Raw genomic sequence first — 14,540 nt, forward strand, 5'->3', positions numbered from 1 at the left:
AAATACGAGTGTGATAATGTATAAGATACACGCGAGAATTGTCGTGAAATGTATAATTTCACGAGAGAGATTCGAAGTGAGTTCTTAAAGAACCGCACTGATGCTGCAATAAAAATCGACATATCATCCTTTATATACCTCAACGTTACAGTCATCTCGCTCATTTGTTAGCTTATAAAAGAAAAACATAAAGACTCACATTATTTTAATGGGTTGGGTTGATCTTGAATTTATTACTTTGTCTTATTCGGGATTCCTTAATACTTGTTTTTGATCTTTGTAGATATTTCCAGAACATGTGAGGATGTTACGTGAGTTGAATGTAGATAAGCCATTTAGAGTTTCGACTACTGAGGACTAAACGAAAGAGGTTCGAAGCGAATGATAAATACAAATTCGATGACATGTGTTCAGTGGATAAAAGTCCTCAGTGTCAATTGCCTCGTGGGTATGATGGCTAGTTTATGAGACTGGACAGCCAAGGTTGTGGGTTTAAATCCTGTGTCAGGCCGATATAAGGTATTTGGTATTAGTATCCCAAAATGAGAAAGTCGGTGGTGATACACTTCCGCTCTTCGGACTTAAAGTCAAGTGCCCTGCGTCTGATCTATTATTGCTCCTATCGGATAGCTGTTCTACAGTACTATAAAAATGAGGAAGCACAGAGTATACAATATCAGATTGTCTATATGCTCTATAATATCTCTTGTGCAAATAACTGTATTTTTTTTTTGTAATAGGTAGGCGGAATGACAAATGGACCACCTGATTATGAACTCGGAAAGTGTTCATCGCCGCCTATAGACATTGGCGCCACATCACACCAATGCGCCACCAACCTTGGCATCTATGATGTTTTGTGTGCCTGTAATTACACTTACTAACTCACCCTTCAAATTATAACACAGCAACACTAAACATTGCTTTTTGGCGGTAGAATATCTGATGAGTGGGAAACTATCCAGAAAGGCTTGCAAAAAGCCCTCCACTAAATCAATATTCTCAGAGATTAGTCACTATAGGCGGAATTCTATCAAGTGGTCATCGTCATTATCATTTTGGGCATAGATGACGTACCTATGATGTTGATTTACCATCAGATTTTGCTTACATTTCTTCATAGAATCAAAAAACCTCATCCTGTGTCTTAATGTTACTTACTCAATACATTTTCAGAATTTTATTGCAAGCATTTAAAAGTAAAGTAATCTATAAGTGGACTAAAGCCTTCATTCCTTGTGATAAAGTTTTTGGAACACATTACAATACGATACCAATACGAACTCGTACACAATTTACACATGTGGTAGATTTACGTTTGACACATTATCAGAATTCGTTCCTTCCCCTTCGAGCATCTGATGATTTTTTTATAAAAACAAATTGGAGCACTTAAAATTTCAGTATAAATGTCTCGGTTTGAAGCCGTAAAGATTAGCTAAGATCCAAGTACTCTAACCATTTGCCACCTCGGTTCTACAACTCTTTATACATATATTTGACGAAGGTAGTAGTATTTTCTTTATAAATACAGTACTCTGTATTTATAGAGAAAAGTTCCTTCAAGTTCTGAAGACTTCGTCACCTTTATAAGCCCTTGACATCAAAATGCGATCCGTCAATTGTCTCACGGTAGAGCAGTAAAATTGCCAGCTACATTTTTTTATAAATCAACACAATTTTTATGATCAATGACAATATGTATTTTTTAAACATGGCCCTGCTTTTTAAATCTGTAATATCTTCGAAAATATTCATTTAAATTGCATGCTGTAAAGGGCCATATTGATCTATATTAAATGCACAATGTATTAAAGGTACATAAATGGATAAGGATTAATGCTATATTGCTTAAAATCGCTTCGAAACTAAGCCATTATTTCTCGTAAAAAGTAAAGGATAAAAATGATTATTGGTTAATATTTCATATCCAATGTCTATGAGCATAATATAGTGTTATATACGTTCAATAATTCCTATTCGATTATTATAGTTCTGTGTAAATATTTCTGTTCTTCTCATTAGTATCATACAAATAACTAAAGTAAAATAAAGACTAAGCAAGGTCAATACATTTAATTAGCAGCGAAGAGCAACCGCATCTCACTTTGTATTCAGCGAAGAACACGTAACGATAATGAAATCTTCGCAAGAGATGTTCAGACTCCAAAATTACATGCTGCATTACGTTCTGTAAACCTGGAAATTGAGGAAAAAGAATAAACGCGGTATATTTACTATCTGCTTCATGTGAATTTTTTGTTAAATAATAATATTAAGCATAAAAATTGCCCTGAGTCTGTATTCCAAAACATACTCAACTTTTGTTTATTGTTTTTTGTTTTCAAAGGAGTCTAGGCGATTGTGTGGGAGATATTATAGTACAAGTGGTTTTGTAAAATCAAAAGAAAAAATACGCAAGATTTCAGGGTCAACGGCTTTAGCCATATGCCGCTTAGAAGAATTTCTTTACAGAAAAACTCAATCATTTTATTTGCTCCCTCTGCTTCTCTTCGTAATTTAAGCCCATATCTTATGAGTTAGCCACTAAATCAAAGGGGCATTTATTTCTAAAGTACTCTTACTTACTATGAGTACTAGTACTAGTAATTATGAAGAAACAAATAATACCGTTCAGGAGTTCTTTCGTCTGGAGCCAATCATGGGTAAAGAATTAGGTCATATCTACCACAAAAATACACTGCCATCGAACCTGATACAAAAACTATTTCCAGGATAAGAGGAAATTGTTCTAATTCAGTTTGCAAGAATAGATCTAAACAACCATTGCAAGTTAAATAAAAGCTTTTAGAAATATAAATACTCGCATTTACAATAATATTAACTTTATTTTGACCTTACTATTAAAGATTTGGGTTTTTTGGCGTTTCACCACAAAAGCAATAGGTGTTTACTCCACAAAGGCGCTTGAAATGGATTTAACAAAGGAAGCCAAAATTACTTTAGAATATAAAACTTCAGGCCATTATTTTCTATTGCGGTTAATCAGCAAAACATCAAACGATACTTGCCACAAATATTCCCTTGTGATGTGTTGCTAGGTATCAAAAATGTAAACGAAATATATTACTCCAAAATATTGTTGTTTTTCGTTAAATTTTAATGTTGATTTGAACGGAAGGAAGATTAGTCTTTGACGTGTGTGAGGCTTCCAGACATTACACGACCGATTATTATAATTTTCTATTATGGTAATCAATGTACGTATGACATTATATAAAATATTATAAATATACAAATTGTGTTTATAGATTGACCAAGCGAGTTTACGTCACATAGTTTGGGTAACATAAAATAGGTTCTCCTCGTTTCAATAGATTTATCCGTATGATATTATATACTAATATAATTTGTACAATACACCACCACCGTTAAATTAATCACGCCCGTTCACTTTAAATTTGAGCCGAGTTGGGCCAGTGGATCTTAACCGATGATTGCGGGTTCAAACCCAGGCAAGCACCACTCAATTTTCATATGCTTAATTTAGCTAAGGAAACTAATTTAGTAAGGAAACCTGCTTGAGTTTAATTTCAACGAAATTCTGCCACATGTGAATCCACCAACCTGCACTGGAGCAGCGGATATATGCTCCTAACCTTCTGCTCTAAAGTTAGAAAAAGCCTTAGCCCAACAGTGGAAAATTAACAGGCTGTACATGTTGTTCACGTTAAATTATTATCGGCGTGCATTAGCTTTAATTGGTGGTACGGTGGTACCCACTCGTCACTTATATACAGCAATACTTAGTATATTTGTATTCCAGTTTAAATTGTGATTGAGCCAGTGTAAATGCATAGAGTCAGTAACTCTTTTTCACATTGAAAATATGTAAATGATAAAATTGCCAAAAATAGACCCGCTGATTTTCTTTGCCGGTTCTTCTCCAGTCATTTTATTTTCTTTTCCGAAACGGTAATAGTGTTTTAATTTGACTATCAATAAGTAAGTGTGTTTATAATTCATCTCGTGCTCGGCGGTGAAGGAAAACATCGTGAGGAAACCTACATGTGTCTAATTTCAACGAAATTCTGCCACATGTGTATTCCACCAACCCGCATTGGAGCAGCGTGGTGGAATATGCTCCATACCTTCTCCTCAACGGGAGAGGATGCTGGGCAGCAGTGGGAAATTTACAGGCTGATTATGTTTATTATGTTATGTAATACTTCTATATTGAATGAAGGAATTTTAGTTTGAAATATGGACATAACATCTTAGCTCCCAAGGTTGGTGGCGTATTGGCAATATAAGGAATGTTTAATATTTCTTGTAGCGCTAATGTTGCTATACTATAAAAACAAATTATGAAGCGACGAGTTTATAAGATGCTTTAGTATGCTTGAGATGACTTAAACAAAGACTAAAACAGCAAAAAATAAAGAAAATATTATATTTATGAAAATGATTTCTATAAAAATTAATGAATTTAACGTAGAAAGATCTATAAGCACTTTTATTAGCTATATAAAGGTAAGATAACCAAAAATTTCCAAGAAGCTTTGGCTGTCTTGGCAATATAAATCAATTCAGTAAAAACACTAGTGGCCTTATTGACCTCGACTGCTTTAGGAGGAGCCTGACGTTCGCTCGGGTGCCGTACAAGGACGCACCTCGATTTGAAGTTTAGATAAAATGGATTTAGACAATTCACTACATTTGATAAAAATATTTTTTGCTTATATTAATGAAAATAATTAAAACTGAACGATCTTACTTCTACGTTATAAACAACGAGTATTTACAGGATACATCAAGAGCTGTTTATTATTGGACTGACGACGTTTTCCAGCATGTTAGAACCCACATTTATTCTACCGCAAAACATTATACAGTTGTGTTTCGGTTTGAAGGGTGAGTGAGCCAGTGTAACCATGGACATAAAAACTTAGTTCCCAAGATTGGTCGCGCATTCTTAGAAATTATTACAATGCCAATGTTTACGAGCAGAGTCATACATGCCAGTCTGCTTACCTATTTTCTAAAAAAATCACATATAGTGACTTTTATGTTGCAAGTAACTACTTTAGAAATCTGAATTTTCTTCTGTTTATGTTGGTCTATCTTAGTGGCTCATACAGCGCTACACCGCCTCTATTGCTTAAAAGGTCTTTACATCAAATACAATTCCGAATAATTAGAATTTGTATGATATAATTTTTCGGGTATTAGCAGACAGTTTTGTTTGTGAATTACAATACAAACCTTCCCTTAAATGTATTTTATTTCTGTAATGTCATGGTTTGTTTGATAAACTTTCTTTTAATTTTTGGAAATCATATATCAGGATCGCAGAATAACCACTGATCATGAAGTAGCCATCTTTTCCGAAAAAGTAAAGTAACAGCCTTTAAATTTCCCACTGCTGGGCCAAGGCCTTCTCCCCTTTGAGGGGAAGGTTTGAAGCTTATTCTAACACGCTGCTAAATTGCGGGTTTGTAGATGTGGACTCAAGTGGCAGATTTTAGTTCAAATTTGATACATGCAAGTTTCCTCGTGAGTGATTTCACCGCTGAGCACGAGATTAATAATAAATATAAGTTAAGCACATGAAAATCAGTATGGGTTGCCTGGGTTCGAACCCGAATTTTTTAACCACTAAGCCAGCTCGGCTACACAACTTGTACACAATTTAATACGCAAATTGATGTAATGAATTGGGTTTGAAACATAAATAAAACAGTATTTAGTCAAAGTTAGACAATTTTATATAATCATTTATTCGGGTTTATTTATTTTAACTTTAATCAAAGCCTACTAACACAATTAAAACATTTTAATTATGTTTACTTATATCCTGAACAGTGATCTATATAAGTTTTTTTCAAAACATTTATCATTGTGTATATTTGTAAATATTCATTAAAATAAAATGGCCATCATCCTCTCTGTAACCCTTCGAATTATATTTTTTTCTTAATAATAATGAATACATTTAATGATACCCTGGTATCATCAACTAGGACCCGTATTTTAGGGCTAGTGATAATTTTTTTATTTACCTTACATTAGTATGTGTATATACGTGTATATTTTATTAATTTTATTAAGAGTTTTATATCCTTATAGAACGTCTAACTCATCGTAAATTGAGTCATCGCACATATCAAATTGTCTTATAGATTTTAAAATGAAAGTCAATTGATAAACATATATCATACTAAATTCCAATGTGTCCTTCACACACACAAGCATATAATAACTCTGCATGATTCTTCCCTGAATGACAACTATATTCAGTTAAGAGCTACGTAGGCTATTAATGCTTAGACAACATAAATAAATTACATTTTAAACATCCTGAAGTTGACTCCGATTGTTGATACATATGTATTTCTATTTGACGGTAGAATATCTGAGAAGTGGCTTGCACAAAGCCGTAACAAGTAAGCAAATATAGTATTTAATTGTAGCGTGAAGTACTCCTGCTTATATATAATAACACACTATATATAAAACTTATTACAATGTAAATATAATCTTCAAAAGATGTTTAAAGTTTATAGTAAATATTATTTGAAATATCAATAGATGATACTTGCAAAAATGATTCAATAATCATATTATTTATATTATAAAATTGCTAGAAAGTTTGTTTGGTCGAAATAATATAACTAGGTAGTGGTCGAAAATATAATTAAATTAATAAAACAATTATCATGAATTAGCATGTTTTAAATAAGTATTTTCTATCTGAAGTAGTTAATATAATTAAATTCATAATTATACGGATTTTGAGGGCTCATGATTTTAATATGATATCAATAAACACGTTTAAAGTATATATTCTCTTTCACATTCTCACTTCCTTTTTAATGTTCGTTTTTTTTTCTTATTGATGTTGGTTATTCTCATCAATAGCTACCAAATAACAAAACAACAAAAAAAAAAGTCTGTTGACAAACAGATAAGAGGGAAAAAGGTGAATTTGTAAGTAAGTGAAAGCCTTTTTGAATACAGTATAACATATACTACTTCGAAGCAAATTTTACCAACATTGCTTCAGTCGCTTAGCTGTGAAAGCGTTGCGGACAGAAAGACTGAGTTACTTTCTCATTTATAATATTACCATAGATCTATTTTCTTTTAAGTAAAAAAAAAATGTATGTCAAATAGATATATAGATATTACCTTAAATTATTGTAAAAAAACGCGTTGAAAAAAATAGCGGCCATCGGTTGGCCACTAAGTACACGCACATTAGTAAAGTAGTACGTCGTTTGGCGAGTGTCAAGTAGGATACACAAGGATGATAAAGTTGGCTCATTACTTTTAGCAATTTATTCTCGTAATCCGATACTAAATTTTAAATTTAAATATATAAATAGTCTAAAGATAAGAAGCAAAGTCGCATGCGTTGCAGAATAATGCAATAAAATTATATCAGCAAATGCTAAGTACCCGCACGTTTAACGTCCATACATACTTGAGATTCCGATTAATTTTACGATTAGACACACAAACATACTATAATATTAATAAATCTTAATATTTAATCCATACTAATATTGTTAATTGCGAAAGCAAGCTTGAACCCCGAGGACGAACAAAGGTTATTTTTTTATACCTAAAACTATGACCTACCTACCTAACTAGGTAGTTATAGGGATAATAATAACGTTTGTATGTATTATAATATCAATTGAAGTTCATTTACTAAGAAGCCAAATATACAACAAAGGTTAGGGTCAAGGTCAGTGCTATACAGAAATTTAAACGGGCTTATTAGAGTAAGAAATGTGTCTACGATATGTGCGAAGATTAATTAATTAAGAAGCATTAATTAAATACAATCAATATAAAAAAGATCTGTCACTGTTAAGGTGGCAATAAGCAACATTAACATGATGTCCTTTTGGGGATATGTTTGGTGCCATCTGTGGGTCAACTCTAGCATCGCGCGCTCATTGGTCAAATCGAATAGCGCGCGCTTCCCCGGCTTCATGTTACACACTTCCGTCCCTATTCACGAAATCACTCCCGCAGATTTCAAGAAAGTCACTCAGTACTTTGAATATTAATAAAATATATCATTACATAGTCGAATAGTTTCGCGATCAATGGAAAACAAGTTTTAGTATAACAGAATGTGCATTTATTATTTGAACAATTTTATCTATTGCTTCGATATTTAATATATATATGACAATGTATGATTGCTGTTCTATTCTTACTATATTTCGCAAAGTCATTACAAATATGATCACGAAATTAATTCTATTATATACATTACTGTATATAAATGTTTCTTGTTCTATGAAATTGGAATATAATAAGTATAATCATTATAAGTATTATGACATCAAAGGTGATAAGAGTGAATTGGATCATTTGAAAAACTTTATGCTACATAAGGATGTAAGATTTTTTTTTTTTTATATTTATACTTTGTATTTTTGCACTGTGCCATACAATAAACAAGTTCCTATATCGAATTAATTAAATTGTTTTTCGTCTAAATTGTAATTGGTTGATATCAGAGTGACGTAGAACTGACTAATGATTGATGCGTTCAGTATTTGAAAAGGGTTTTAGAATTTGTAAGTTAATATTGGCCGTGGTTTTATGTAGAATATACAGCTGTTTTAGAAACTATAATAGAACATGAGCACTCAAAAAGGTACGGAAAAAAACTTGTGGAAAAAGACATACTTATAAGAACTTATTGCGAGTCTGTTGCAAGCTAAGTATTGTACAGTCGGCTTCAACATTGTATTTATGTGTTCCAGCTTAAAGTGTGGGCAGTGTTATTAGAGACAATGGATAAAATATCTCATAGATCGCATGGTTAATGGGAGGAATGTCTTATCAAATTTGTCGTACGATATCACGTCAATTACACGCGTTCAATTAAAAGTCAATGTTTAAAAACACTATAATAAGATAAGAGATAGTTATTTAAAATAATGAATTAATTATGGGTTTTATTTGATTTAATTATAAAAATACCTGTTATATTTAAATAAACGCAATGTATTCAATACTCGTTAACATAAATATTACTAGTTACGATACATTAACGCAGTTATGTGATATTAACGAGATATCATACGTGTACCTGAGATGCGAGTTTCGAAATGGTTTTTTTTTTTTTTAAAGTTGATTTTGTCCTTGGTACAAAAATATTAGAGAGATTATTTCAAAAAAAATTAAATACTATGTGATGCAACCTCTTTATTAAGAGTACTTTCTCGATGGATAGAGAAGTCTATTATATGATATAATTTTAGATTTGACCATATAGCTTGATGGTAGATTGGGATACCTGATAAACTACTACCCAAGTAGACACTTATTATCAGGTATTCATGACAAACTTTCATTCATTTATTAATTTTATTACTGGTAACAATGGATATTAGTGTCGTTCCAATTTGAAGTGTGAGGGAATCTATATGATTATAGGCATCAAAGTTCTTACTTGGTACTGTGATGTCTTGAAATTTGTCAGTCTACCTTTCGCTTCAAAATGAATATTCCAAGAGACATTTGATGCTTGCCTTGTAAAGATTCCAGTTACACTAGTTTTAGCAACGACGTGTCATATTAAACGGCATATCGTAAATTTTTTACAGGATTCTTTATTATATATAGGCAATATAAAATCAGCTCAAATAATAGTACCTCCGGAATTGAACTCAGCTTTTCTAGAAATAGCTAAAAATGACAAAGTAAACGCGACGCTTCTCTTTGATGATATTTCGGAGTAAGTTTATATTTTTTATTATATTTTTATTTATATAATTAGTTTAAAAATCATATCTAAGTAAAATGCTAAAAAAAAACCTAACTAAAAAAAATATTACCTCGGTACCTACAGCCTTTTAAGTTTATAAGACATCAAAATTTACACTGAGCGATATCTAAATAAATACAATATCGAATAAAAATAAATTATGTAAAATTATATTTTGTTTTAGAGTAATTCGCTCCGAGAAACCGTCAATTTTACGAAGTAAGAAAAAAGGATTTTCTTGGGACGCTTATTACGATGTTGATGACGTAAGTTAAAAAATAATAATTATTAAACCAAAAAATTAAATTATTAATTTCGTCTTTAACCTCGTCCAGATTTATATTCTCTTACATGCATCAAAATATTCAATTTTTATTATAAAGCATTAAAAATAAATGACTCCTACAAAAAAATATTTTTCACTAAAAAACAAAACTCGCTTTGAAAATTTGCCTGAATTAAAACTTAACAATTTCCTAAATGCCAATTGTCCAATCGTCAAAATCGTTGTAATGAAGATGCGAGGTAAATAAGAATATATAAATACATACAGACGAATTGAGCAAGTCGATTAAAAATAAACTATATTTTCAGATATATAATTACCTGTCTAACGTAAGTAGAACTTATCCTCAATGGACTGAGGTAATTGTAGGTGGCCAGACTTACGAAGGTCGTCAGATACGAGGTATTCGTATAAACACACCGGCTGCAGAAGGCGTAGAAAAACCGGTGTTTTTCATCGAATCAGGTAACAATTATTATTCTGCAATGACAATATGACAGCAGCCTATACGATCCCTACTGCTGGAGATTTAAATTAGATAGATAATCTTGTTATAATTATGTACGTGAACTTAATTTATTCATTTATCTAGATAGTGTGTTGCACCACAAAAGAACTAAAACAAACAGGCAAACTAAATTATCTTAGTGTGCGTGACACCTCCCCTCGCCAAACTTCATACTACTTTACTAGTGTGCGTAACATAAATGAAAACAATAGAAATGGTACATTGATCATATATTCGTACAGAATAAATCGTCTGTGAAAATTTTATTACTTAAGAAAAAAATCTTCAACAAATAGATTGACATTCGAATTGGCCACGAGCGATCGAACGACCGCACGGGGTTCCTCTTTGAGATACAAATACAGAATCAAAAAAAGACCAGCGTAAATCTAATATTGACAGTTGCTTCTTAGGTATACACGCGCGAGAATGGATCGCCCCCGCTACGACAACGTACTTCATCAATCAGTTGCTCACGAACTCAAACCCTAATGTAACAAGATTGAGGGATCAGTTCGACTGGCGGATCTTCCCGACTGTTAATCCTGATGGATACCATTACAGCTACGTAGTTGTTCGTACTATTCAATAATACTATTCAACATCGAATACTTATTCACGCTTCAGAAGCCTTATTACGAATAATAAAGTATCAGAAAGTATTTTATGCAATAATATTTCTTGAAGACCACTAAAAAATTTTCTTTTCAAACATTGCGAATTTTGTCGATAGTTTTAACTATTAACGTGAATTTGATCATAATCATAAAAGCAGATAATAAATGATCATTTATGAAAATCGTTAATAAATAATTTGTTTTAGAAACACATATCGAAACTATTATACCATGAATTTAACTTTAGCACAAAATACATAATATTAGAACTCTTTTTTGTCACATTATACGTGATATGTTCTGAAACTGAGATGATTCGAAGGATGAATGTTTTTTACTCGAAATCAATCAAGCATGGATAATTGTGTAATGTGATTTATTGAAATGTTTTAGTGAACATATGTTTTCAGGACCGTTATTGGAGAAAGACTCGCTCAATATCGTCTAACGGCTGTATAGGCGCTGATCCAAATAGGAATTGGGATTATAACTGGGGACGTGAGTAATTAATAACGTGAATCTCCCAATTGACTTTCGCTGAAAGTCATATATAAAAAAAATATCTTAATATATAATAATAATAATGCTTTTATATACAGTATGATACATACATCAAAGAGGCCCTGTACCCCTCAGCTAGGGTTCAGTGACTTTCTAATCAGTGCTCACATTAGTTAGACATATTAATAAGTTTAAATTTTATGTATCAGTATATGTATAAAAACATTAACTTACAATCATTATAATAATTAGTTAAATATTTTTGAAATGGTCTTTTTACGCGGCTCGCAGTAGAGTAGGCTGGCAGAAATGGCAATCCTCCAGATGAACTTCCCTCTCTTTCTCTCTATCTGTTTCTATAATATACGATTTTATATCAAATAATTTAAGCTTATTATTTCTTATTTTAATGATAAATTCTATAAATTATTCTATTTTATAATTGTTTTCGTTTATAGAACATTCATCATCAAATGATCCTTGCGATTATCAACTCTATGCTGGTTCATGTCCGTTTTCGGAGATTGAAACAAAAACATTATCATCATATATATCAGGAATAGATAACCTACTGTTCTATGTAGGCTTTCATTCTCATGCCGCTCTTTTGTTGCTGCCTTACTCTGATTCAACTGAGCACGTCCACAATTACGAAGATCTAGTAAGTTATTTAAAATAACTATAATATCAATTAGTTCTATAAACTTGAAAAATAATTATCTTCGCACAGATGGACTTTTATACACATATTATAATTTTTTTTATTGCATACGTTGGCGAACTGGCAAATAGGCTACCTGATGATGAGTGGTCAGAATTTTAAACCATTACTTATGTACATCGCCATTGCGCCACCAACCTTTGGAACTGAGAAATTATGACCCTGGTGCCTGTACTTATATTGGCTCACTCACCCTTCAAATCACAATCTCTAGCTAAGTAAGTATTTCTACTAGGCGGGCTTGCAAATTCGCGATCATTATTTTCTGGAAGAAGGCTAATGATTATTATTCAAAGAAGCATAATGAAATATCTGAATATTAAAAGATACAAAGTTGACTGACATTTATGAGTCTCTTTCCTGGCCCTAATAATAACAATTTATCTTTAAATATTATCCAATTTTGTTAAATTGCGTAATTTATTTTAGGTGCAAATAGGTAAGGTTTCTTTGGAATACGGATACCAAGTAAACAAAGTTATGTACAGTGGACCTGGAACAGCTGCAGAGACATTATGTAAGTGTACACCGAGACACCGCGTAAAGAATTAATGAATCTCAGCCCTTAACCATCTATGAATCCTTAAAATATACCTGAATACATGAAGATTATCCTTGCTATAATATATTACTTACTCTCTTTTGCACGTGTTGATTTTCTATTGTTTCATATTTATTATCTTATAATCATACCATGACCATTCTTTTACCCTTCACTAAATTTATTTTATTTTGGAGTCGAGATTTTCCACATCAGACTACGTGAATATTAGTCAAAGTTACACAAGTACAACCTAAGCAAATAAACTGTTTTTTTGGGTTTAATTTGTGTTTTCAATTAATCTCATGAAGAACTCAGCTCGAGAAAATCGTCATGGGTCGAATGATGGTCTGCCACATTGATATCCACCAACCCATATGAGAGCAGCCTTAAAATATTCTGCTCGAAAGGAGAAAACCCTTTTGCCAAAAGCAGAACATTTAAGAGATCTTAAATTCTTGTTTTTTTACTGCTTCGTTGGTCTAGTTTATTGATATATAAGGCCAATTATCCCGATATTTTGGGTTCAAGCCCCAGGTCAGGCTGATAAAAAAAATATTGTATATTTCTGAAAAAGTCTCAGCAACAGCCCGAAGTTGGAAGTGTGTACAATTCCGGGCCACGGAAAGCACATATAACCGTTGGTCCTGTGCCTGAACACTTTCCAGTCGTACCAGATTTACCTTGCCTATGGGATTATGAGAGTGTGGCACTATAATATGTCCTGCGTTGGTTAGAGATTGGGCGCCGTAACTGAAATCGGCCAGACGGCACCAACTTTGTTTTATTTGAGATAAATCTGAACCTCATAGTAATAACCTATTATTTTTAGATAAAGCGTCAGGTGGTAGCATGGACTGGGTCCGCTACGCTCTCAACACACCGCTAGTTTACACATATGAACTTCGTGGTTCCTCTTTCCACTGGCCTCCAGAGAAGATTCCCGAGCAAGGAGAGGAGGTCACACAAATGATTCTCGGTCTAGCAATAGAAGCAGAAAACTTAGGATATTTTTATAGTGATTTCTCTTAAACTTTAAAAGAATCATTGTTTTTTAACAAAATAATATATGTATTTTCAAAGTTTTGAACTATGATGATTACAAAAGTGATCATGATTTATTATTGTAAAATAACTGGCAGGTCTACTTCATGTAATGCTAGTTTATAATTATGTAAATTATCTTCTTATATTTTTAATGTTAAAATATCTATAAAATATCTATATAAAAGCATCAAAATATATCTATAATAAAAAACAGACATAAGTTCAAAAACATTTTTTTTATTAAATCGTTTCTATTAATTTATAAATTTAGATTCGCTATTCAATAAATCCTCGAAATGTCAGCAATTTTAATCTTTTATTAACACTTCTGAATCGTTTGTAACTTCGGAATTTCTCAGTTGCAAAGGTATGGCATCCTCTATTATTTCTATGTCAGCCTGAAATTAAAAGAGAATTATATAATCATTACAATATCTAGTATTATTTAGAGTCTAGACTAGTAAGTTACGTAGTTGTAACACATCTGGCTTCAAATCCCATATTAGAACGTCAGGAATATTCAGCACTTTTGTGTCTGGGCAAGCACTTATAATATTTAATC

The 14,540-nt window shown here is 32.1% G+C and overlaps 2 protein-coding genes across 3 annotated transcripts in view; one reads left to right on the forward strand and one right to left on the reverse strand.

Annotated features, from left to right (window-relative positions):
* Positions 1–8,193: 8,193 nt before the first annotated feature.
* LOC113396307 (zinc carboxypeptidase-like) lies at positions 8,194–14,131 on the forward strand. The gene is made up of 9 exons (XM_026634204.2): positions 8,194–8,379; positions 9,597–9,727; positions 9,942–10,023; positions 10,352–10,508; positions 10,965–11,125; positions 11,579–11,666; positions 12,128–12,330; positions 12,820–12,907; positions 13,764–14,131. Exons 1-9 carry the CDS (start codon positions 8,221–8,223, stop codon positions 13,961–13,963), a joined length of 1,269 nt encoding a protein of 422 aa, XP_026489989.2. The 5' UTR covers positions 8,194–8,220; the 3' UTR covers positions 13,964–14,131.
* A 13-nt stretch (positions 14,132–14,144) lies between these two features.
* LOC113396306 (integrin alpha-9-like) overlaps positions 14,145–14,540 on the reverse strand; it is a 33,053-nt gene continuing 32,657 nt past the window's right edge. The window contains exon 26 of one of the 2 annotated variants that reach the window (XM_064215614.1): positions 14,145–14,376. In XM_064215614.1, the coding sequence (XP_064071684.1) occupies positions 14,287–14,376 (90 nt within the window). In that variant the 3' untranslated portion in view covers positions 14,145–14,286. The remainder of the gene's footprint in view (positions 14,377–14,540) is intronic. The other variant, XM_064215615.1, reaches the window with a different exon arrangement.

The sequence above is a fragment of the Vanessa tameamea genome, chromosome 8 (assembly GCF_037043105.1).
Source record: "Vanessa tameamea isolate UH-Manoa-2023 chromosome 8, ilVanTame1 primary haplotype, whole genome shotgun sequence".
Lineage (NCBI taxonomy): Eukaryota > Metazoa > Arthropoda > Insecta > Lepidoptera > Nymphalidae > Vanessa > Vanessa tameamea.